At 39.8% G+C, this 27140-nt stretch overlaps 1 protein-coding gene across 3 annotated transcripts; it reads left to right on the top strand.

Annotated features, from left to right (window-relative positions):
• Positions 1-147: 147 nt before the first annotated feature.
• Positions 148-27140, top strand: LOC139449344 (alpha-N-acetylgalactosaminidase-like). 3 transcript variants are annotated; one of them, XM_071230666.1, is made up of 8 exons: positions 148-238; positions 4155-4315; positions 5897-6071; positions 8437-8611; positions 11248-11330; positions 22483-22644; positions 23180-23377; positions 23954-27140. In XM_071230666.1, exons 2-8 carry the CDS (start codon positions 4167-4169, stop codon positions 24212-24214), a joined length of 1203 nt encoding a protein of 400 aa, XP_071086767.1. In that variant the 5' UTR covers positions 148-238; positions 4155-4166; the 3' UTR covers positions 24215-27140. The 3 variants fall into 3 exon arrangements, with proteins under 3 accessions (XP_071086767.1, XP_071086766.1, XP_071086765.1); XM_071230665.1 differs by lacking the exon at positions 11248-11330 and adding an exon at positions 12409-12503; XM_071230664.1 differs by lacking the exon at positions 11248-11330 and adding an exon at positions 14534-14631.

Here is a 27140-nt window from a genome sequence, read left to right on the forward strand (position 1 = left end):
AATATGTGCAACTTATAGTGGTTACCTCCCCTTTAATTTTATTCGTTAGCCCGTCAACAGGGACGAGATTTTTCAGGTTTGTCCCGAGTGGCCGGATCGTTTTACGGAGATTGTCGATGTCTACCGAGTAATGAGGCATTGGAAGTCATGTGATCTGGTGATTGTCACATGAGTAAATCGAAACGAAAGGTATTACTTTATCTTTGGGGAGTGCAACGACAGATAGCGCTACACACATGTAAGTATTGTAACAGACTAATGTTATGAATCAAGCTGGCGTCATAGAAACAGATCTATACCCCTAGATTTAATTATTTATTTCAATTTCCACTGAGGGCATGGAACGCCGGTCGATTTAGACTGTACGTATTTACCTGTCTGTGCTTGCTACCCTATGAAAGATACAGCCGAGAGACGCGATGGGATCCTACTGTCAAGACATGACCCTACATCACGATGCGGTCCTACAGTCAAGACAGTGATGTAGGGTTTCGTCTTGACCGTAGCACACAATCGTGATGTAGGGTATGAATGTCTTACAGCACGGACGTATATACATCTTTGCTTACAGTTACACCCCACCGCGGCTCTCGGCTATGAAAGATAATGACGTTCTATTGTCAGTCGTTTCTCACTCAAGATGTCAAAAGCAGATATATATATATATATTTATATATATATATATATATATATATATATATATATATATATATATGCCTAGTTTGTGCACTGAGCTGACATTTAGAATTGAATGCCACCCTCCATATAATTCTCTTCGCTTTACTTCGCTGAGCACAGCCGAAGCATGTCTTTTGGCGCTAACATAAACCAGAGACCATATACCGATCTCTGCATAAACAGACCCTTACGTGTCAGTGATCAGGTGTTCAATTTATGATGATACATTCAAAACAATATTTTTTTATCCTTGATGTTAGAATTCCGCCCATAACACCCCTCAATTATAGATAGACAGGTGGAAGAAACAATCTATATGTAATATATTTAACTGTTGGAAGGGGGATACAGCCGAAGTCTTTCCGGGAAATCTTCAGAATCAAAACTCCTCCTGTCCCATCTATACCCCATGGACATATATGGCCTCTATATTTGCAAATCCTGGGGACTCTCAGTACAAGTTGTGCAGTAAATGGATGACGAATGTACGACCCGTGAAGATTCCGGGGTAGAATAGGTCTTCAGCAACCCATGCTTGCCGTAAAAGGTGACCATGCTTGTCGTAAAAGGCGACTAACGGGATCGGATGGTCAGGCTCGCTGATTTGGTTGATGCATGTCATCGATCTCAATTGCGTGGATCGATGCTCATGATGTAAATCACTGAATTGTCCGGTCCAGACTCAATTATTTACAGACCGCCGTCATATAGCTGGAATATTGCTGAGTGCGGCGTTAAACAACAAACTAACCAACCAACAGCAAATGAGATACACAAACATGTATGTGTGATGCATTATCCTGACTTATGCAGTTTAGATGGTAATTTCCTTGCTTGAATTGAAACTGAGTGTGAAGAAGCTGACATTGATTATATTTTTTATAACAGAATATCAGATAATTCATACTTACTTGCTTTAGTTTAATCAATCCTGCTCATTTCCAGACTTATATTTGCATTAAGTGAGACTTGCAGTGGATATTATTTGCATCCTTTCTTAATTTTCATGAGTATTTGGATGCGCTATTTTGTATCCAGTAAAACCCTGATAGCCTTTTTACAGTGTATAAGTATATTAGGTGTTCTTGGATTCTTGTGGTCAGATGCTGTGATGAAGCCTACATGTTCTGCTTTGTCACAGTGTTTATTATAGATTTCCTTGTCAGCTGATTTGCACAGCTGGTAACCTTAGTTGTAAAGTGTTGCCTCTCAGTTAGTCCTGATGCTTACTCACCGTCTTCAACTTTGTAATTATTGTGGAAACTGTTGAAGTGAGTTTTCCAGTTTTTGTAGTGAAAGGTAGAAACTTGGCCTGCCAGGTGCCTCAATCTGACGGTGTGGGTTCCAATCCCGGATGAGAATCAACCCCCCAAATGTTCTAGAAATCTGTACTTTACTGAGAAAGTGTTGTCCAAAATATAACATTTGTTATATTTGACCACTTTCTAAATGGCATTGTGTGCATTTACTAGGAAAATTGGTTACAGTTTGATTCAAATTCTTAACCAGTTCATTAAAGCAGATACAGAATCTTGAAAAATGGGGATGCACATAGTACCTAAGTAACAGATCTAGAGTGCACAGTTATCATGTCAGGCTTCTGAATTGAGGGGGGACCTGCACCCCCCTCCGGATCTGCCAGTGTCAAAAATGTTTTTGGTATTCATTATACCATGTATACCAGTGTAGTATTATTACCGGGTAATAATCATTTGCAGTTATGTTTATGAAGCTTATCAATATTGCAGCAGCCAATCAATGGTGTAATCTGCATGCACTGTATGACAGAGAATCTATGCATGGTCATGGCTGTCAACCATTGTGGAACATAATTCAGTATTGCTCTGTAGATGTTTGTAATATTTTGATAAAGCTACATTTGGGGTCCAAATAATTGATGAGCGTTATAGATGATCAGCGGTTTAAGGAAGGTCGAGTGGCAGGTGGTAGATGACCAACAAAACAGTATACCGGGTACATGCCCTGCCTACCTAACACGATCTACATTGCATGTTTCAGAGTTTAAAAAAAAATTAGAATAGAAGTTGTTTATGATTCATAGTGTAAAATAAGATTTATCAAGTATTAATATGCGCTTTAAAAAAACACATTGTATCCCTTCAGCAAATTCAGGTGAATAAACAGGCATAACAAACTTGGTCATTAAAGTATGAAATTTGATATAGAACATCACTAGACATTATGTTTTACCATTTAAGATGTATTTCCTGCTCTCCAAGGCATTGTTTTATCATGAACACAGATAATTGGATGCAATACAGTTTCATTAAGGCAAGTAGTGGGTTCAAGATTTTGCCATGATGCCCTCAGTAAAAGCTTAATATATTGTTTGGGAATAGAAGTTTCAAGTAACAGCTTTTCATACCAATAATAAGACCATGACTCGGCAAGGATAAAAGCCTGTTACCATGGATGCAGTGAGTAACTTAATCATGTTAATCACAACAAACCATTTTGAAAGTTGATGGTTATTGCATGTCATACATTGTTAATTTCCAATGCTGATCTTGGTCATGTTTGGTAGCAGTCAAAGACAGTGTCAGTTAATAACCATATTCAAACTCTTGAAGAATGACCTTATCAAACTCATTCATAGAAAATGGTCTATTTGTACTGTGAGATAAAAGTTTATATCCTCCTGATCACATGTGCACAATCAGTATTACCATGTTTCTAACCTGTCATTGCTGATACAGTGTTGAATATGGAAAAGTTTCATTGTCTCTATCATGGCTTATATTTACATAGTTCATTGAATGTTGCAAATTGTTGATGGAATGTTACACATCATAAATGGAATGTTAAACATTTTGAATCATCGTTGATTTGTTCATAGTTTTGTTATTTTTAAGCAATGTTAACATGGTTCAAGAAATGTCTAGGATTCCAAACTTGGTAAGAAAAATCAGTATTTTGGTTAACGGGTTCAAACAAGATTTGAGATTTATTTTAGTTTGAATTTTAACTGACACTACTGCAGACTTGGGGCCATGGCATCAGCTAAATTTTGTTTTGTTTGTTTGTTGTTTAACGCCGCACTCAGCAATATTCCAGCTCTGTGACGGTGGTCTGTAAATAATCCAGTCTGGTCCAGACAATCCTGTGGTTGACATCATGAACATCAATCCACACAATTGGGATCGATGACATGCATCTACCAAGTCAGCGGGCCTGATCACCCATCCCGTTAGTCACCTCTTATGACAAGCACAGTTGCCTTTTATGGGAAGCATGGGTTGCTGAAGACCTATTCTACCCTGAATCTTTAGGCATCAGCAAACTACTTCATGTACTTCTTAACATATTAACAGTGCTTACAATGGAACAAATATAAGTAGTAGTAGTACTAGTAGTACAATATAAGTAGTAGTAGTAGTAGTAGTAGTGGTAGTATTGATATTGATATAAAATCCACTCAAATAGCCAATAAAACCATGGTGTTTCCCCGTTTCCAGCTGACATCGACCATGGAAATGTACCTGTGCCTGCTACTGCTGTGTGGGGTCGTGCATGGACTTAACAATGGCCTCGCCCGCACACCACCCATGGGATTCTTGTCCTGGGAGCGATTCCGGTGTAACTTGGATTGCAAGAACGACCCTGAGAACTGTGTCAGGTAATGCCAGTCGTCTGTTTGAGTATATCTGTCCCCAGTGTTCAATGCTGGTAAGGACCACTTCCAAGGTTGAGTGGATAGTGCATGTCTGATGTCTGTCTGTACTGCTCATTGCTTGATCTGATTGACCCACAGTTACTAAGATGTTATTTGTGATCAGCAAACTTTGTATGTAATATGTATGATAATCTGTTATAAATTGTCTATCCCTCAGGAATTCATTCATGTATAGGTCTTTGCCAAGTCTTGACCTGAACAAATTAATTCACTAGGACAGATATCATCATGGCTATGTAATGCCTCATAGCTCTGAATAATCCACCTTGGCTGCTTAGGGAACTCCATGCAGTTGTTTTGAAATGGGTGTAATCAACATGGTAGATAACTGTGTGGTCAACAGTAACAGTCTTGACAGTTTCAACATGTCAGACAACAGTCATATCGCGTGCATGCATAGCTCATAATAAGGTGTAGTTGTTCACAGTTCCACCACTGACCTTAGTTCAGGTATTAGGCTAAGTTGTGACAGTGTTGCATTGCAGGGAGTCCTGCAGGGAGTTATCTAGGCCTGCTCAGAGGCCAATAATCAGACCAAAGTCTGTTGGGTTAATGTTGCTTTTGTTTAAAATTGAATTTGGAAACTCTCCACCACTTTGTTCTTTTTATGTTAATTCATTGTTGATTAGAATGATTAGGATACTGTCCCAGATGCTTCGTGCTCGACCATGTTGATTAGCAAAGGTGTGCTGGAAACCAGTGATTGTGGGTTCGAGACCCGTGAAGATCCGAATTAGAATAGGTCTTCAGCAACCCATGTTTGCCGTAAAGGGTGACAAAACTTGTGGTAAGAGGTGACTAATGGGACCAGGTGGTCAGACTCACTGACTTGGTTAATGCATGTCAACGTATTGGGTTGATCGATGCTCTTGTTGCCAATCACTGGATTGTCTGGTCCAGGCTCGATTATTTAGAAATCACTGTTGTATAGCTGGAATATTGCTAAATGCAACAACAAACAATCTAATTTCAGATGGCACAGTTGGCACTCCCATTAATGTTGTAAAGTAGGCCAATTTTCAATCAGCATCTGACCTTTCTGCCGCATATCACACACCACAGAGATTGTGGGTTCAAATCCCAGATTTACACCAATTGTTTCTAATTTTGTCAGCACCTTACCTGGCTTGTGAGTTTCACCAAAGTGGTATGTTTATATCTAAGACCTGCATAAATTCTGACTTTCCTCCCAAATCAAACTATTCAAAGTGACTTACAGTTACACTCAACATGCTAACTAGCTTCATCATTAGTGTGCAATACTCTTATTATGCCTATAACTGATAAGGGGGAGGTCGAGTAGCCTAGTGGTTAAAGCGTTCGCTCATCACGCCAAAGACCCGGGTTCGATTCCCGACATGGGTACAATGTGTGAAGCCCATTTCTGGTGTCCCCTGCTGTGATATTGCTGGAATATTGCTAAAAGCAGTGTAAAACCATACTCACTCACACACTATAACTGATAAAAACTTTTCATCACACAGTTTTCTCATGTTCATTTATTTATCTCCTACCTGTCCCCAGTGAACATCTCTACAAGTCCATTGCTGACGTGATTGTGGCTGAAGGTTACCGCGACCTGGGGTATGAGTATGTGAACATTGATGACTGTTGGCCCGCCAAGACCCGTGATGCTGCTGGCCGTCTCCAGCCCGACCCCGACCGGTTCCCAAGCGGCATGCATAACCTGTCTCAGTATGTAAGTACTACATGTAGGGAACCTCAGAAGAAGGGGCAGTAGGGTAGCCTTGTGGCTAAAGCAATTGCTCATCACACTGACCACTGAGTTTGATTCTCCACATGGGTAAAATGTTTGAAGCCCATTTTTTTGCCTACCCGCCATGACATTTCTGGAATATTACAAACAATGGCATAAAACAGGACTCACTCACTCAAAACACCAAACTGAATTTTTGTGAGAGTAGATAGCAGAACAATTTAAGGGTATGTTTGTTCCAAGTGAGGGGTGTTTGCTACTAGTAATAACTAATGGCTCATTGCTTTTTTCAAAGTAGTGAACATCTTAATTTTGGACTTTCCACCCACATCAAGCTGACACTCATACAAATGACTCATATTCAGTGGTTTACTAACACAGATATGACCATGATGACATACTGACAGTTACAACTAACTACGTCAAGAGTCCTGACTGTTACTATATATTACAACATAAATTGTATGCATGTAGTATCTCTTATTTTCTTATGTGAGTTACGAAGTGGTCTGATTCAGAATCAGCAACCATACCCGGTGAATCTAACCATGTATTCGTTCCGTCATCACTACTCTACCCTCACAATGTTCCGGTCGGGTAGCCTAATGGTTAAAGCATTCGCTCATTATGCCGAAGACCTGGGTTAGATTCCGACATGGGTACAATGTGTGAAGCCCATTTCTGGTGTGTCCCCCGCCGTGATATTGTTGGAATATTGCTTAAAGCGGCATAAAACCATACTCACTCACTCACTACACTCACAAACAAGGTGAACCTATATCAGTGCCAATCAACACTTCAGTGTCAAATTATTTCATCTACATCAATGAGGAGACCTCAGAAATATGCAGGTGAACTGCAGAGCCAAGGCTATTCCCATCTTATGTCATGTGATGATTCCAGGACCCACTTGCACAAAGTCAACTTAGAGCTAAGATGATCATAACTCCCATACTTTAACATAGGCTTACAATAGTCTTAGCACTAAGACGGTTTTGTGCAAGTGGGCCGAGGTCAGAGTCTATCTGTCCCCAGCAAAGTATACTGGTCATTAAGGGTGAAACGATACACCGATATTCCGATGCATCGCGATACTTGACCCACGATACGATATACGATACACGTGGGCCCATTTATCGATACGCCACGATACGGAACGCAAATCTCAAGTAAAGCGTTTCCTCGCTATTGTGCCTTTCAATAAACCGCTAACTTGGTTATAGCGCGTGGTAACGCATGGCTCCCAAAACGTACTTACATTTTTAATAAGCTCAGGTTTTACACCGACATATGTTTTTCCCCATCTCAAAAAAACATTATCAGCTGATACCCGCAAGCACATAACACCGGAAATACCTGTCAGCAAATCCGAACTGAAGTACGCAATTAAATACCATTACTATACTATCTTGTTATTAAAACGTGTTCATTATATATCTGGACTTGTGTTTGTAATATATTTTATTAATTTTATTCAAAATTTCATTTAATATTGTTTTCATTAAGTTATGTGAAATCGTGTGTGAAGAGATACTGCAACCACGGTCAGATTACCGCTTTTGACGTATTGAAACGAACTTTAGTTGCTAGAGAATGGATACAAATATTAAAAATGCCATACTTTGACTCGTTAAAAGTCATGTGTGTGGCAATTTGGCGAATATATGTCAACATAACGTTTTCGCAATCGAAATACATGTAGCACGGGAAGTCCCTGGGGTAACTGATCAAATTGTTCCATACGTAAAAATATCCTGCAACAGCAATCACCAGTACCAAAATGCTACACTTGTGGTTCTTATAATTTGAAATATATATATAGTAAAAGCTGCAACTAAGGTAACACGATATTGGAATATATTATTCCTGATAAAAGTCTTTGAAGTTGTATCACCGGTGGAGTACATTAATTATTTTCTGGTGTTTGAACTTTGAATTGTTTTTAAAGGAAAGTTAGAGAAAGTTCCAACTTCAGTAGTCTTGTTATTATAAAATAATTTTGACTGTTCCAAAATCATGAAAGGTTCAATCTTGACATGCTTTAAGTCTTGTTTTATTTATCATTGCGTATCGAGATACGTATCGTATCGTGACCAGAATATCGAGATGCGTATCGTATCGTGACCTTCCTGTATCGTTGCAGCCCTACTGGTCATAAGAGGCAACCAAATGGATCGGATGGTCAGATTGATGGTCATCTACTGCGTGTATCATTGCTCATATTATCATGCTCTTGTCCAGGCTGGGTTATATACATGCCGCTGTCATATAGCTGGATATTGCCGAGGGTGGTGTTGAACAACACCAACAAACGTAATGCGAGACATTGTCACTGTTGTCTGTTTAGATGCACGCCAGAGGACTGAAGCTGGGCATTTATGAAGACTTTGGCAAGAGAACATGTGCGGGCTACCCTGGGAGTGAATTCTTCCTTCGCATGGATGCAAACACGTTTGCGGAGTGGGAAATAGATCTTCTCAAGTTTGATGGATGTAATTCTGATCCGAAAGATATGGACGTAGGTAGGTTCAACATGATCATGATAATTGGAGAAGGTTTAAGCCCGTGGTATGGTCAGTATGATCCAGTAAATGTTTCAAGTTGATAGGTAATTTGAACATTCATTATATTGTGTGTCAGCTCATTCAGTGTCAAATGTGATATTTAATGGGCTAAGACATAGTTAATCAAAATTATCTTGTTAATTCTAAAAACAAATTGTAAAAAAAACCCTCAGAAACACTGCGTTTGCAAAATGGGTCCCATGGCCCCATATCATGTATTTTTTCTAAAACCTGGCCCATCGTTTTCATAGAGACCAACTGACATATTTTGATCCTTCTGAAGCTCTGGGTTTTTTTTTCATACATGCCAGCAATCCTCCCTTGCCTGTTCCTGTAACCTGTAGCATGCTACAAGGAGTATGGATGTGTTCTGTCAACCACTGGTTGTCTTGTCAGGACTCCTTTACGAGGTTGCAGCTGCGTCCTCGATTATCCAGGGTATTTTAATCTCTATTCTGTTAAGATATGAACCCTAGACCCATTGTCAGCCATAGCTTTGTTTTGGAAGTGAAATCACACTCTCCAGATCTCTTAGCACTTAACTTAATGCAGAAATTCTCACACTAGACATTAACACCAATCAAAATGAGTCTTCTGGCATACATCCATATTCAAAATTGCTGCCTTTTACAAACATGTCCTTGGTCATTAAGGTATATTTAATGAAAAAAGAGACTTTTAAATCAACTTTTAGCTGGAATGATGTTTTCATGAGTATTGTCGTATTCGACAGGGTGCTCAGGGCGCTCTCAAAATTAGAAATAGGGGGCTCTTATTAGAATATTATTTTGGTGAAAAGAAAGAGTTGTAAGATAAATTTCATAGTTTATGCTGACAGCCTGAAATGTTTATATATGACAGATATATTTTTCAAGAATTTAATTGCCCATAATTAAGGGTGCATATAACACACGAATGTGTATTATACATGAATAAATAAGTCTTGTGTATATTGATGAATCGGAAGGGGTGCTAATTGGGATTGTTCACTAGCCAATATATTAGCAACTATTGCCATGGGCACTTATTAGAGCAGGGGCGCTTAATGTTGAATACGGTAACAGTGAGAGTGAAGTAATTATGCTGCAAGACATTACCAGATGTATTTGAGAAGAAACACAAGGCCAGGGAAGTACTGCTGATATGGCTCCTTGTTTCAATCAGGAGAGAACGGTGTAATATGATTGGTTGGCTGTTTTAGACATTGTGTCATAACATACTCAATAAGAAGCTATGGGTCCAGTGTTTTTATCAAAATAGAATATGTAAATATATTACTGGTACAATGGATCATTCAGGATGAGCTACCTGTGGCTGGAATATTGCTGATCAATCAAGCCATTTTGTGACTTGGTGGTCAAGTCAAAGGGACTGAAAGGACCCTCGTCAAACCTTGGGCCATCTAATAAATCTCTCGTTTTGGAGAACGTGAACAGTGATGTGAATTTGAGGAAGTAAGGTAAGTAGGTCAGGATTAAGGGGATGACTAGTTTATATTATGAGGGGTTTCTGGGATTTATTTAAGAAAACATTTCCCCAAAATGCTGGAAATAAATAATTTGTCATCAGGCTTTACAAAAAGTTGGAAAGGAAGCCTTCACTGGACATCCTGAGCTTTCTGACAAATAATGTTTAGCGGATGAGTAATTAGTTTAAGGCTCCTCCATTCAGAAAAAAAGAATTCTATGTTTTTGATTGCTGACAAAACTATTTTGTCTCAAAGAAAAATCCCAAGCCCAGAGTCATCTTCCCAAGGCGAGGGAGTTAATTTGGCTACAAAAGTCCAGTTTCCACCCTTGCCGAACTAGAATACAATTTTAGAGTAATGTTTTGGCAGGACTAACGAGTCTATGGACAGTCTCATCAAAATTACGTAACAAAATCAACATTCTTTTTTCGTAAACTGCTGTGAGATTTCGTTCGGTTGAAAATCGTCAACTGGGTGTTGACAGATATTTTCCAAATCTGTTTTATGTTTTTGGTCAAGGTGCTCAAGGAATTTGATGCACTTCTTGAGGTAAGACCTGTTTCATTACAATCTAGAACTTGATTATTGATCAGATCGTCTAGACTATGTGGAATCCATTTTCTCAGAATCAAATGTAAGTCATATCATAGGTGGAATCTGATAAGTCATTAGGAGGAACGTAGAACGGACATAACTCATAATAGCTACTGGTAGCTCTGTGATGGAGCCATAAAATTCCAGCCTAGTTGGACAAGGGTGGAAATTGGACTTTAACTCCCTTGACTCAGGAAGCTGACTGCGGGGCTTTTGATTTTTCTTTGAGACAAAATAGTTTTCAGTCAGCAATCAAAAACATAAAATTTCTTTGTCTGAAAGGAGGAGAGCCTTTGCCTCAGGAAGAAGTAATGGAGAATAAAATGGTCAGTACCTAACCCCACTGACAGACAAATGCTGATTTGGAGTGGGCATATTTGTTTGTTCAAGCAAATTAAAAATTAAAGCTGGCCACACACATTTTTTCAGCCAGCTAGTTGGAGGTCAGGTGGGGCCCCCGAAACAAATGCTTTTTTTATTGGTGCCTTTGAAATAACCCAATGTTTATCCTGCTTATGTTTGGCCACCACAGGGTATCCGTTGATGAGTATGTTCCTGAACATGACCAACCGACCCATGCTCTTCTCCTGCGAGTGGCCGCTCTATAGTAACCAGGTTGGAATTGCCTCCCATGCTACATCCCTAATCAAGCTCCTTCCCAGCGCGTGACACCTTCGTTACACCCTCGGTCACATCGCTGCCACCAGTGTGGGCACAGCCGTTACAAGACTCTTGAAATTTGCCCTCTAACCCCAAATGTTGTAACATTACAAATTTCATTTATGACTTTGGGAATGTCATCCTGGTTAATTTTGAAAAGGTTTACTGACCATATTTCCCAGATAAATTTACCATTTTGATTGTTTAAACATTTTGGTTCGAGATTACAGACAAGGGATAATCAATGAACCCTTACATCATGTACATTCTTACATTCTAAAACCAATTACATGATAGTTGTAATGAAACAGAAACCCAAATTGACAAACAATGAAAATAATTTAGCAGATGTTAGAGTATTCTTTGTCACGGCAATCTTCACTCGTTTGTAAACATAATGATCAGTCGGTTGCGAGTTCAACTCCAAGCATGGTTGTTGCCACTTATCACAGTGGGGAGCTTTGTCTGGTGGCAGCGATAGTATAGAGAGCTCTGCGAACGGGATATCGCTGTGAGGAGCTTGATCTCTAATGACACTCTCTTTCAGAAAACAGCCACATATGGAGATGTTGTGAAAGGTGCTGTAACCTTGTACATGTGTCTGACTTAGACACAGACATGTGTTGTCCAAAGATGAAGGAATGTTTGCAGCAGATATTCAGAAGCATCAGGTTGACAGCATAGAGTTATAGGTCACATATGGTCATGTATAGTACATGCCTTTATATTGAAGAATAGAAAAAGAAACAACAACCGTAATGTCTTGACATTCTAGGTTAAGCTATCAATACATGCACTATGTGAAATGTGGAAACACGTTTAAAAACAATAGTTTTGTACACCAAGAAGAGGTGAACATAGTCTCCCTCGTGTGTCTTCAATATTTGCATGCATTCCTCTTGTTTTCCTCTTGTCTTTGGACAAAATGTGTTTCTGTTCTTGTTGGTGTACAGACAGGCGCATGTGATAACTGCTGCAGTAGCAACTATAGTTAAACCCAACTGGGATCCACTGACATTACCTCATGCCTCAGGTTACTCCACGATGAGCAAGTTCCTGAATCTGACCACACGACCAATGCTGTTCTCTTGTGAGTGGCCCGGGTACCAGAGAGCTGTAGGAATCAAGGTGGGCCTGGTTGAGGCTTGGCTGGGTGCTGATGCTTGTTGCATGATCTGCATGGGATGTTGTCTACTACTGCTCCTTGTTCATGAGTTATGTGGTCAAGAGGTTATGTGTTTCTTTAAGGCGTTGCATTTGCTAATGTGATGTCTTCAGGGTTTGTGGTGAAAGGGTCCTGCATTTAGGAGGTTTGTGGTCAAGGGGTCCTGTATTTAGGAGGTTTGTGGTCAAGGGGTCCTGTATTTAGGTTTATGGTCAAGGGATCCTGTATTTAGGAGGTTTGTGGTCAAGGGGTCCTGTATTTAGGTTTGTGGTCAAGGAGTCCTGTATTCAGGAGATTTGTGGTCAAGGAGTCCTGTATTCAGGTTTGTGGTCAAGGGGTCCTGTATTTAGGTTTGTGGTCAAGGGGTCCTGTATTTAGGAGGCTGAGGTGAAGGAGTCCTGTATTTAGGAGGTTTGTGGTCAAGGGGTCCTGTATTTAGGTTTGTGGTCAAGGGGTCCTGTATTTAGGTTTGTGGTCAAGGGGTCCTGTATTTAGGTTTGTGGTCAAGGGGTCCTGTATTTAGGTTTGTGGTCAAGGAGTCCTGTATTCGGGAGATTTGTGGTCAAGGAGTCCTGTATTCAGGTTTGTGGTCAAGGGGTCCTGTATTTAGGAGATTTGTGGTCAAGGGGTCCTGTATTCAGGTTTGTGGTCAAGGAGTCCTGTATTTAGGTTTGTGGTCAAGGAGTCCTGTATTTAGGTTTGTGGTCAAGGGGTCCTGTAATTAGGTTTGTGGTCAAGGGGCCCTGTATTTAGGTTTGTGGTCAAGGAGTCCTGTATTTAGGTTTGTGGTCAAGGAGTCCTGTATTTAGGTTTGTGGTCAAGGGGTCCTGTATTTAGGTTTGTGGTCAAGGAGTCCTGTATTTAGGTTTGTGGTCAAGAGGTCCTGTATTTAGGTTTGTGGTCAAGGGGTCCAGTATTTAGGAGGTTTGTGGTCAAGGGGTCCTGTATTTAGGTTTGTGGTCAAGGGGTCCTGTATTGAGGAGGTTTGTGGTCAATGGGTTAACACTACTGGCTGTTAGGAAAGGTAAGGGTATGAACTTGTCAGAACTTACTTTGCCACAGAAAGGAAACTGATGAATAATGATTTATCACATATGTTGTTGGCAAGTAACATGATGGATCAGTGCCCCATCCTTCCCTTCTTGGGAAGAGAGTCATGATGTTATCATCATGTATTGTGTCCATGACTTATTGACACTGGGTTTCTGGTGTTATGTGTAGCCGTTGTTTAGTTTGTAGGTAGGTTTTATTGATGTTGTTTTGAAGTCTGTTGGATACTGTATTGATGTTTTGAAGTCTGATGGATAGTGTATATCTTGAGAAAAAGTTTGGCTTCTGTCCAGTCTGAACCATGAAGAGTGAACAAGTCTGTGAGTGAGTGAGTGGGTGTGGTTCTACACACTTTATCAATATTCAATCCGTATCACACAAAGGTTCCAAAGAAAAGGTTTGATACTCTGTACCAGTGTTGGATAAAACCTGACTGAGGTACCAACACCACAACATGAAACCTATACTCAAAGGCCTTGTTTCACTTCATTAATGATGGATATCATTCTTTTCTATTGTTGAGCATTAATTCATGCAGGATTTCTGAATTTTTCTTTGTACGAAACTCATGGCTTATTTCTCAGTATTTAGTGTACACGTTTCCAGTGAGCTGTCTTACCGTAAAAAAACCTAGATAGCTTTATCAAATTATTTTCAAGGTGTGTCTCAGGGGAGTACACTCCCAATCCATGTCCTGATAAGCTGAATCTGTGAAGAAAAACTCCTTCTAATCACCGTTTGTTTTATGTTTTCAGTCACAGAATATTAACTGTTTTGAAGATTCAAACTGCAAAACCATTGTTCTTTAATACCCTGATTGGATGAACACTCTTGCACTTATAATGACAGTGTTGCACTGAGGGAGTTCGTTTGAAACTGCTCAGTTACTGTGAAAACTGTTCATTCCTGTAGTTAAGGGTATTGTTTCCTGTCTGTTCTATAGGCTATCCTTTGATGGAGTTTTTTCTCAACAAGACCGGACGACCTTTTCTGTTCTCCTGTAGTTGGCCTGCTTACATTATTGGCACTCTCAAAAAAGTGGTTAGTAGCCGTGCATTTGGCAACCTCTCACCTTTTCCTCTTGTGTGCACCCTGTGGGGATTCTGGGCAAGAGTTAGTAGCTGCTACTCCTGGATCCGATCCTCAGCTTATTGTGAGAGCTGCCATAGCTTTCTAATGGGCATCAATGCTTGACCTGGCTGCTTGTGTGTCATCATGCCTTGATGACATTGTGGTTACATTGGTCCACAACTGCTTTTACCTGACCAAGACATGCCTGTTTAACATGGCCGCTGTAGTGGGTAGAATAATGTTGCATAATCAATATTCATTTATGAAGTCATGGAACTTTTATGGGTACCAACTTCAATATTATTTGAAACAATGTTCAGGCTACTTCATCAGGTGATCAAGGGGCAATAAGTAGTCCTGAAATATTACAAACAACAATTTAAAGAAGTTAAAAGTAGTTAAATTGTTATCCATAAATGTCCCATGACTTCATCTTTCAACTTGTAGAGCCTATCAAAGACTTACTATTCTTTTGTGTGGCAACTAACAGGCTAATTGTGCTAATACAGTTGTGGTTGGATTTTCCCAGGCTTGATTGTCTTCTTGCGATATTCTGGTGACCGTGTTAGAATTCCAGGGCATTATTATGTGTTTGATTGTCTTCATGCTATACTAAGCTACAGTGCTAGAATTCCAGGGCATTATTATGGGTTTGATTGTCTTTGTGCTATATTCTGGTGACCGTGTTAGAATTCCAGGGCATTATTATGTGTTTGATTGTCTTCATGCTATATGTGGCTACAGTGTTAGAATTCCAGGGCATTATTATGTGTTTGATTGTCTTCTTGTGTTAGTCTGGTGACCGTGTTAGAATTCCAGGGCATTATTATGTGTTTGATTGTCTTCTTGCGATATTCTGGTCACCGTGTTAGGATTCCAGGGCATTATTATGGGTTTGAATGTCTCCATGCTATATTTGGCTACAGTGTTAGAATTCCAGGGCATTATCATGTGTTTGATTGTCTTCATGCTATATTTGGTACAGTGTTAGGATTCCAGGGCATTATCATGTGTTTGATTGTCTTCGTGCTATATTCTGGTTACCGTGTTAGGATTCCAGGGCATTATTATGTGTTTGATTGTCTTCATGCTATATGTGGCTACAGTGTTAGAATTCCAGGGCATTATTATGTGTTCGATTGTCTTCTTGTGTTAGTCTGGTGACCGTGTTAGAATTCCAGGGCATTATTATGTGTTTGATTGTCTTCTTGCGATATTCTGGTCACCGTGTTAGGATTCCAGGGCATTATTATGGGTTTGAATGTCTTCATGCTATATTTGGCTACAGTGTTAGAATTCCAGGGCATTATCATGTGTTTGATTGTCTTTGTGCTATATTTGGTACAGTGTTAGGATTCCAGGGCATTATTATGGGTTTGATTGTCTTCATGCTATATTTGGTACAGTGTTAGGATTCCAGGGCATTATTATGTGTTTGATTGTCTTCATGCTATATTTGGTACAGTGTTAGGATTCCAGGGCATTATTATGGGTTTGATTGTCTTCATGCTATATTTGGCTACAGTGTTAGAATTCCAGGGCATTATCATGTGTTTGATTGTCTTCATGCTATATTTGGTACAGTGTTAGGATTCCAGGGCATTATCATGTGTTTGATTGTCTTCGTGCTATATTCTGGTTACCGTGTTAGGATTCCAGGGCATTATTATGTGTTTGATTGTCTTCATGCTATATGTGGCTACAGTGTTAGAATTCCAGGGCATTATTATGTGTTCGATTGTCTTCTTGTGTTAGTCTGGTGACCGTGTTAGAATTCCAGGGCATTATTATGTGTTTGATTGTCTTCTTGCGATATTCTGGTCACCGTGTTAGGATTCCAGGGCATTATTATGGGTTTGTTTGTCTTTACACACTTTGGACACTTGGAACCTTCCAATCTTTGTTGGTGAACTGACCTATTTCATTTGAATAGGCCTTATTTGAAACTACATGCTTTGGATTTCATGGAAGTTGGATCACATGTTGGAGAAATTGATGTTGTGAAGAAGGCCAACAATACTGTTCATTCAAACTCCATCACTCCATACTGTATCAGTGATTTCTAAGTCTTGGTGGGGCGGTCGGGTAGCCCAGTGGTTAAAGCGTTTGCCCGTCACGCCGAAGACCGGGGTTCGAATCCCGACATGGGTACAATGTGTGAAGCCCATTTCTGGTGTCCCCGCCGTGATATTGCTGGAATATTGCTAAGAGCGGCGTAAAACCATACTCACTCACTCACTCTTAAGTCTTATGCACTGATTGGTTCAGATATGGGCTACTTGCCTTAAATTTCATTATGCTTATTAGGTCAACACTTGCAGAATATCTGCAGACGTTGCAATATTGTAACAATAATGTCTGCTTAGAAGGCAGACATCAGCTTTATGTTATCAAAATACATGTACTGTACTTTCCATGTATGTGCTTGATATGACTGTGTAAACAAAATATCATTGTGCGTCATCAATACTTGGAGTGGAGGAAGTTACATTTAGATTCAACCAATCTATAAGATATCTATATATCTCACTCAGCTTATATCATGTATATAGGGACCTATGTGCCTGTGTGTCTACATACCAATTGGCAATATCTCTCTTCATAAGCTTTTGATAATTCAACATTTAGCTAAGTACTTGAGCACTAGTTTGCTTTTTCTGCTTCTGCTTTAGCTAAAGTTACTGATATTTAATCCTTCTGCTAACAGTCACTATATGGCTGAAATAATGTAGGTGCAACGATAAATTTCTTTTCTTCTGCTTATCCACTGACCATGCTGTAGGTGTCCAGAGTGTAGACAGCACTTGGAGGACAAGATATAGTCAGTATACTCCATGCTGGGTCTGTGCTCACACTATTGACCACTGGTTCACTTGCTCCAGGAATAAAAGTTGTCGTTCTGTCATGTCTGTATTTAATGTTCGCAATTCTCTCTGACAATACACACATTCCATTGACTTGTATATGTTTGAGTAAAGATAAAACTTCAGTCAACTTCAGTGTACACATCATCTGATCGTTTGATACATGTATCTAAATAGTTTTTGTGGTAAAAAATTCCCAACTCTTGAGACCTTCAGTGGGTACCCAGGTAGGGTTTGGTAATAGGGGGAGGGGACCCGGGTCGTAGATTTGGACTTGTCCCAGCCCTAGTAGTAACCCTGTCTGGTGCTTTGCATTAAGGGTTTAAAAACAAGGACAGATCTAGTTGGAGTCAGTATGCAGTGCCTGAGTGGGGTATTTACGTTAAACTGCGACATGGTATCTCAGTGGGCTAGGACTATAAAATAGGCATTATTCCGGAGTAGTACAAGCAGCCACACACACATGCATGCACGTTGCTATAAAAGTGCAATAATCTTCGACGCGACATTAAACCCCATTTCACCTCAGCTCTGATACAATACCTCTTTGCATGAAGACAGTAGGATGCCTCCATAGGTGGTGGCATCAGGTGTGCTTTCGGATCAGGTCATCAGTGTCGAGTCTTGGTACAAGTGAGCAATGCATTCAGACCAGCATATCTGATTTCTGTATCTTGAAAACTAAAATGACTATTTCTGAATGTAGATTATTAAGGCCATGCTATTATATTATTGTGGATATTTACTACATAATGTAGCTTCTGAACACCGCTGCGTCTGAACCTGAAAGGTTTGAAGTACGTGTTCTCAATGGATTTTCTTTTGTAAAAGCTTTTCTCCCACATGAAGCTGACACACCGTAATATAACTGGAATACTGTTAAAAGCGGCGTTAAACCCAACTCACTCACTCACGTTTTTGTAAAAAATCCAAATTTCCGAATCGAGGTTGTAAGTAAATGAAGCTGGGACATTTTAGAAAGCTGAAATCTGATAGCCTCATGTATCCATACAACCTTCATATAGATCAGGGGCGGTGGGGTAGCCTAGTGGTTAAAGTGTTCGCTCGTCATGCCGAAGACACGGGTTTGATTCCCATATGGGTGCAATATATGAAATTCTGGTGTCGGATGATATTACTGGAATATTACTAAAAGCGGTGTAAATCCATATTCACTCAATCATTTAGATCAGGAGGTCAAAGTTCATCTAGGATTCATCTGACGAGATCTTCTATGAACATGTCTTTTGATCATCACACACACCGAGATATCATATTGGAGTAAAAGATCTGGTTTTAATGAGACTGGAACCGTCTGAGACCACTTTGTGCCTTCCTACCACATTAAGCTGACAGGCCGTGACATAAATGGTATAAAATGGTAGTGATCCAAACTCACTCACTCACTCACTATGTTACTGAGGTCTGGGTAGATGGCCTCAAGAGACAATGACACAGTATCAGTAGTATTGTCCTGTCAGGTACTTTGTGGAGCACCATTAACAGGGTTCATAGCCTGGTGTTATCTAGGTGTTATCAAGGTGTTATCTAGATCATGAGTGAACAACCGTTGAGTGTTGTTCTTGAAGTCAAGTCAAGCCTGTGTGGTTTCTTGGTGTTTGATAACTCCTATAACTTGCCTGATAACATATCAGTGACTTCAGTGACCAAGATGTTATATCTAGTCACACTCTTCTTGAGAGGGGAGTACGGCTGTCCCAGTCATCTAAGGCCAATTACCTGTGATTGTGGGCTTGAGTGAGAGAGTATGGTTTTACCCCGCTTTTTGCAATATTCTAGCAATATCAAAGCGGGGACACCAGAAATGGACTTCACACGTTGTACCCATGTCGGGAATCAAACCCAGGTCCTTGGCATGACGAGCAAACGCTTTAAGCACTAGGCTTATGTTTCTAGGTTTGTCAGTTTGATACCTGTGCCCGTGGGTTTCACCAAAATGGTAAACATCTGAAACCTGCAGGCTTTCCTCCCACATTAAGCTGACATGCCGCGATATAACTGGAATACTGTTAAAAGCGGCGTTAAACCCAACTCACTCACTCTTGCTTAGACAAGAACATGCTATTGATGAATTTCATGACGTCAGTAGGCTATCCTAGAGGTTAATGATGTCTTCTGGCATATTCATGGGTCAGCGTACAATGTGAAATGTGTGTCTGAAAGCTCTCAAGGCATATTTCCAGTTAATAACCCACTTGTCTTCAGCTAAGATGCTAAGAATACTAGCTTAACGTCATATCATAAAACATACAGCATTTTATTTCATAAAAAAAGTTAATAAACCGCTTTGTTATGACAGGGCATTGCTCTTAAGGTTTAGCTATGAGGGGACATGGGTGGTCAGTGGCATTTATGATATATTAATCCATTCTCCGGCAACTAAAGTTTGTTTCAAGGCATCAATAGCGGTAATCTGACTGTGGTTGCTATAAATAACAGTGAATTGTGCGATCTACGGAACACTTCACACGATTTCACCAAAATTATTGTAAGCAATATTGAATGAAATTTTGAATAAAATTGATAAAATATCTCACAAACATAAGTCCAGATATACAATGAACACGATTTAATAACCAGATAGTATAATAATGGGATTGCGTATTTCAGTTTTGGTTTGTTGACTACTATTTCCGGTGTTACGTGTTTGTGGCGATCAGCTGATAATGTTTTTTAAGAGGGGGATATACATCGTGTCAGTGTAAACCTTGAGTTCATTAAAAATGTAAGAACATTTTGGGAGCCAATTGTTACCGCACACTCTAACCAAAGGGCGGAATAGCGAGGGAACACTAGGTATGTTATGAAAGTGACACTTGAGTTTATTCTTTTTGTTCATACATCCAGCACCTCATATATGAGGTGGGTGTGACCAAAATACATATGTCCGATTGGCCAAAAAATATTTCTGGATCTCTGAATGGAACTTTTACTGAGGTATTGAAGGGCGTAATAGCGAGGGAACAGTATGTATGTTATGAAAGTGATACTTGAGTTTATTCTTTTTGTTCATACTTCCAGCCACCCGTGAAGATTCTGGGGTAGAATAGGTCTGCAGCAACCCATGCTTGCCGTAAAAGGTGACTACGCTTGTCGTAAAAGGCGACTAACGGGATCGGGGTGTCAGGCTCGCTGACTTGGTTGATGCATGTCATCGATCCCAATTGCACGGACCGATGCTCATGTTGTCAATCACTGGATTGTCTGGTCCAGACTCGATTATATACAGACCGCCGTCATATAGCTGGAATATTGCTGAGTGTGGCGTTAAACAACAAACCAACCAATCAAATCATACTTCCAGCACCTCAGATATGAGGTGGGCGTGACCAAAATGCAAATGTCCAATTGACAAAAAAATATTTCTGGATCCCTGGTGCCCACTGTGTAGCATCTCCCAGGAGAATCATAATGTCATTGGTTCAGATCATAGATTTGCCCTGATTCTGTTTCTTGATTTGTCAGCATGATACCTGTACTTTTGGGTTTCACCAAATGGTTAATAGCAGATGCATGCATTCCTTGGGTCTGTCACAATGTGACCACTATATTGCCGTGCGCCATTTAATTTTAACTCACTCACATGCTTTCCAGAAATACTGGCAGGGTTAACATGGTTAAGGCCAACTCACTCACTGTCATTTTAACTTTTAATAATTTTTAATGAAGCTATTTAAAGGAAATTGACCAGTTTCATTTTCACTATGCTCACTATGATCCTAATTTGAAATAGGTAACTCCACATGTACACACTTCACCTGTGATCTTGCTGCATGACACCAAACTACTATTGTGATAAGAGGTGAGGTGAGGTGAAATGGGGTCTAATAGATTATTGCACCTATATAGCGATATGTGTGTGTGTGGCTGCTTGTACTAGTCTGGAATGATGCTGATTTATAGTGCTAGCACCCTGAGATACCATGCCTCAGTTTAACATGAATACCCCACTCAGACACAGTATACTGACTCCAAGCCGACCAGTCCTTGTTTCAGCCCCTTAATGCCGGGTGCAAGACAGGGTAACAACAAGTACCTTCTTTTAACGTCCTTTGGTATGACGCAGCCAGGGATCAAACCCCGGACCTTTCACTCTCCAGGGTGATGCTCTTCCACTAGACCACCATGTTAATTCTTGCAATAATATTGAGATGGTGACCTTTCAAGCTGTTGTTGTGATATATATTTCTTCTTTGAAATTCTTGATTTATAGGTTTTGAAAAACTTACTATGATAATGGATCTCCCCTCCCCTCCCCAACTAGTGCTTTTTGGCACCCATCCTTCACAAACAATGTCAGAGTGCAAATTTTTTAATGTCTTGGAAGTATTATATCATCTTTTTGCCAAACCATTTACCTTTGAGTATGTCCAAGCCTTTACTTTGGAATAAAATCTCATTAGAATTAACACCATTAAGGTTCTAAAAAAAGGACTGATCTGCTCAGTCAGTATACTGTGTCCGAATGGGGTATTCATGTTAAACTGTGGCATACTATCTCAGTTGGCTAGCACAAGAAAATCGGATTAGTTCAGACTAGTATAATAAGACACACACAAATGCACACACATGCTTGCACATCGCTGTATTAGTGCAATAATTTTGAAGCAAGGTTAAACCCCATTCCACCTCACCTCTAACAGCATGTAGGGGTCGAGTTTCCTACCTCGGCCACTGTGTTTAAAAATCCCTAAGATATAGATAACGATTTTGCAACTACCAACATATTTAGATACATATTAATTCTGTAGAAAAATAAGTGTCATATGTAATATATTGCAATATGATATTTGTAGTGTTTGTAGTACTCAATATTGTCAGTGATTGTTGCTGTCCAATATATATATCAAAGTCATTGGTGTTGCACTAGTTATAGGACTACAATTGCTATGGTTACAGAACAATTTGAAATCCATTTTGTCTCCTATCTGTGCAGCCCAACTACACTGCCATCAAAGAACACTGCAACATCTGGCGCAACTACGATGACATCCAGGACTCCTGGGACAGTGCCCTCAAAATCATCAACTACTACGGCGAAAACAAAGGCAACTTTGCCGGTATCGCAGGCCCTGGTGGATTTAATGACCCTGATGAGGTACTGCTGCTACCTGCAGGGCATAACACCTTCAATACAATGTGTAGTGTGGCTTGGTTGGGGGGTCATTGTTCTTTCAGGACAAGGGGAAGATGGGGATGCTTCCATATTTAATGCAAACCAGGCCTTTCTAGTTGGACAACTGAACATCCTCATCTGACTTCTGCCAAGAATTAATCAATCTGTATAAAAAATTAATTCTGTGTTCGTGTTGTCATGCCGATAAACATGTTTTGGGTATATGGGACCGAGATGAAAACAAAATTATCGTGTGTGCATACACTTTATCATGTTTACAGTTCCACCAGAAGATTTCTTTATGTTTTTGTGTTCTAAATTTCACCCTATCAAACTTAGGAGCAAACTCGCATTTGTTTTTCAATGCCTAACTAATAACATTGTCTTATTGATTCTGTGTAAAATATTGAGGAAGGCACTACTCTCTGAGTCCCGACTGTAAACAATGAGTGAATGCTTGTCTTCTCTGTACCAACTTGCTGATGTGAAGTACATTATGACTGGTGTTTTCTTCCAGCTCCTCGTTGGAGATTTCGGCTTGAGTTACGACCAGCAGAAGGTGCAGTTTGGAATGTGGGCCATGATGGCGTCGCCGCTGTTCATCTCGACTGACCTTCGCAAAATTAAACCAGAGTTCAAGGCCATCTTGCAGAACAAGAGAGTCATTGCCATCAACCAGGACCCTCTGGGTGCCCAGGCAACCCAACTGTACAAGGTGAGACTTGAGGAGGTGCTGGTCATGGGGTGTTTGCTTGTATGATGTGGCCGAAAGATTGAACATTGTGTGTATTAGTGTTCCCTTACAAAACAGGGGGCAGGTGTGTCTCACTCATCTAAGGCGCCACGATTCACTGTGCAGAATTGCGTCCCTTGGGCATGCCAGAAACCTACGATTGTGGGTTCGAATTCCGGTTCACACCGATTATGTTTCTCGGTTTGTCAGCACCATGCCCGTGCTCGTAGGTTTCGACAAGTGGTAAACGTCTGAGACCTGCATCACTTTGGGCTTTCCTCCCATATTAAGCTGACATGCTGCGATATAACTGTAATACTGTTAAAAGCGGTGTTAAACCCAACTCACTCCCTCACTCTTACAAAGCACTGCTGTAATGTTGCTAACCACATGCTAACACCCCTCCTTCGCTCCCCTCTCTCCCTACCTCTCTTCCCCCCCCTCACTCTCTCTCTACCTCTCTACTTGCACTTTTGTACATTGTGTGTATTAGTGGTCATTGTGGAAATATTGCTAACTGAGTCATAACACCTCACTCACTCCCTGTTTCTGTTTCAGGCTAGTACGATTCAGGTATGGCTGAAACCTCTGGCAGTAAATGGAACATTGGCCGTTGCCATTCTCAACACAGACAACCAGGGAGAGCCAGCAAAGATAACTCTGAACCCAAAACAGATAGGTGCGCTCAGCCCTAATGGTGTCAACATCACCGAGACCTTCGATAACATCCATGTAGGGGCGTTTAAACCCACCGAAACCTTTACTCTGACCATCAACCCCACGGGGATCTTCCTGGCTACGGTCGTACCGCTGGCATAATGGGAGGTGAATCAACCACACCATAAGTGCAATTGTGTATGAGGCTGTAACTTGCTCAGGTGTTGATATATTCATGACAGTAAAACAATAAATGTGACTAACCAGGAGAAAAGTAACCTCATGGGTGCTAGGATACAATTATGCAGTGACGACATAAAGAAAGACGTTTGACGTCAGCTTACTTCCGTAAAAAGCACCATGTGTGCAGACTAAAACAATATCGTATTTTTCTCTTGTGTCTTCGTAATGTAATTAAAACATGATTTCAAAGCATTCCAGCATATATGTCTACTTTCAACTAATCAGACATCATATCTAAGACCTGAAATTATTCCATAAACAGTCATAAGTCTGAAAATGGGACTTTGCAGAAAATGAGTCCATATATTTGATGATATGTATTTCTGTAATAAATATGAATTGAAGCTTATGAATTTTATTTTTGTGGACCTCAGATACTGTAGTTTTAAAGTGAAATAAGAAGTTAAAATGGGATTATTTACCCATAAGGTCCCTTGTCTCATGGTTGGTCACAAACAATGCTCCACCATTTCTTTACATTCACAACTCATAGTTTGTTTGAAGGAAAAATGTGATGAACCCAAATTAAACGCTGACTGGCTTGAGTTTCTTTATTAGACACCATAGGCCTGTGAGAGAGTTGTAATTGGTTCTTACTCTCCCTTTGATAAACATATTCATGTCTCAATTTCACAACCAAAATGTATATCTACATTGCAAAATAATACTTAAAGACCGAGAACGGTGGAATTTGCTTCAAGTTGTTGCTAATAGTTTATCAAAATGTAAGTGACAGGGGCACATGAGATTTGGAATCTACTGAGTAGGGCAAGGGGACTATGATGGCTGGAATGACCTCTTTGTTTATACACAGTGGGAACTTGCTTCTGCTGCCTGTCTCCCAATCTCAAGCATCTCCCCACTGTTAGTCCTGCACCATGACTGTGGAATATATTTATTTTATGAAAAAAATGATAATCTAGAAACGCATACAAAAGCAAGTGAGCCAGCTCCAGCTAGCTCTATTCCACAGCATAGGGATTTTTTATTTTATTTCAAGAGTTGTACATTTTCCACGTGTGTTACATGTTTTTTAACACATCTTTGTCTTACAGAGTTTGTTACTGTGTGTATATTTTATTATATATTGTAATATAATGATGTTCATAAAATTTGCTGACAATAGATTCTTTACTTTCATGAGTAATGATTTCATGTTAATTGTCCTTAATTCACATCATCATCCAGTGTCTTAGTATGTCTTGATGTGAATCAATTACACACTGGTAGAATTTAAGACACAGACTGATCTTAAATCCAGGAGAAGTTTACACAATGTCAGTATTTTAATCATTCTCCATTAATATTTGCAACTAAATTATTCTTTATTGAGTGGCATGAAATCCATCTCATTTGCCTACTCACATGTCAATATTCAATCATTAGACAAGACTTTGAGAACATGCAGGTGAGAATATCATGTGACAATAACAGGTCTGTCCAAAACATTTGTTGGGTGTCCCAAAATCCTATTTGACAATTGTAAATCATTGATTTAAATGCCAGTACTTCATGTTTGAATGTTAGAATAAAATCACCTCATATGCTTGTTGTTAAAGGCGACTATGTTTGTCGAAAGAGGCGACTACCGGGATCAGGTGGTCAGCCGCTGACTTGGTTGATGCATGTCATCATATCCCAGTTGCGTGGATCGATGCTCATGATGTCAATCACTGGATTGTCTTGTCCATACTCAATTATTTACAGACCGCCATCATATAGCTGGAATATTGCTGAGTGTGATGTTAAAGAAACAAACAAACTAAACATATGAAGTCACAATGTGATGCCTCACAGCAAGATGTTTATACTACGGTCACTTATTGCCATGGAGTGGACAAACTAAACATTCCATGAATCACATGTCCATCCTTAATCAACCCATGTTCATGCATCAGTCAACTTCCTTTGAACATAACATTAATTTAGAGTTTTCAAATCACATTATGCAACTGCTTTGAAATTAATTCAAATAGATCACATATTAAGTATATATTTATTTACTTTCTTTGGGTATTGACATGTTTGAGGATACAACTTTAACAATTTCTCAACAAAGTTGGCATTTTTTGCAGGAAGTGTTTTTCCTGTCAAAAGCAGCTGAGTGTGTTTTAAGGTGTATGTATTGTCAAGCTCATTATATTGAGATCTTTTACTCAGATATGATACCCCTCAGCATGAAGATCGGATGACACCTCCTTCTGACATATCCAACTGTCTGATCAGCCAATCAGTGTTGATTGTGAGCAAAGCGTTCAGACCAACATATAAGATTTCTGTATCTCACATGTAAGCTTTAATGACCTTTCAGAGTGGTGGGGTAGCCTTGTGGTTAAAGCATTCGCTCACCATGCCGAAGACCTAGGTTTGATTCCCCTCATGGGTAACATGTATGAGGCCCATTTCTGGTGTCCCTGCAATGATATTGCTGGAATAATGCTAAAAGCAGCATAAAAACACATTCACTCACTCACTTAATGACCTTTCCTGAATGAACACAATGCTGGCTCAACCAGTACATTATAATTTCTGAATGGAAGAGTAGAGAATTGAAGCCAAATTGTTTAAGAAAGCTGAGATCTGATTGGCTCAAGAACCAGTGCATCATTCATTTAGATTGGGCAGTCAAAGGTCGCTCAGGCTTCACCTGATGTGATCTCCTATGGCAGTGTCTTCAGATCTTAATGCAGAGTGGTATCATATGGGAATAAAAGATCTGAATTTAATGAGATTTTATGTGTTGAAGACATTGTAATGACACTGTGTGTAAATGTCCTTTCGTCATTGTCCTTCTTTTAAGAAATATGGTGTGCTTTTTATTTTATTAAAAATCATATTTCGTGTA

This window comes from Haliotis cracherodii, unplaced genomic scaffold, assembly GCF_022045235.1.
Source record: "Haliotis cracherodii isolate W230 unplaced genomic scaffold, xgHalCrac1.p SCAF_8, whole genome shotgun sequence".
In the NCBI taxonomy this organism is placed as follows: Eukaryota; Metazoa; Mollusca; class Gastropoda; order Lepetellida; family Haliotidae; genus Haliotis; species Haliotis cracherodii.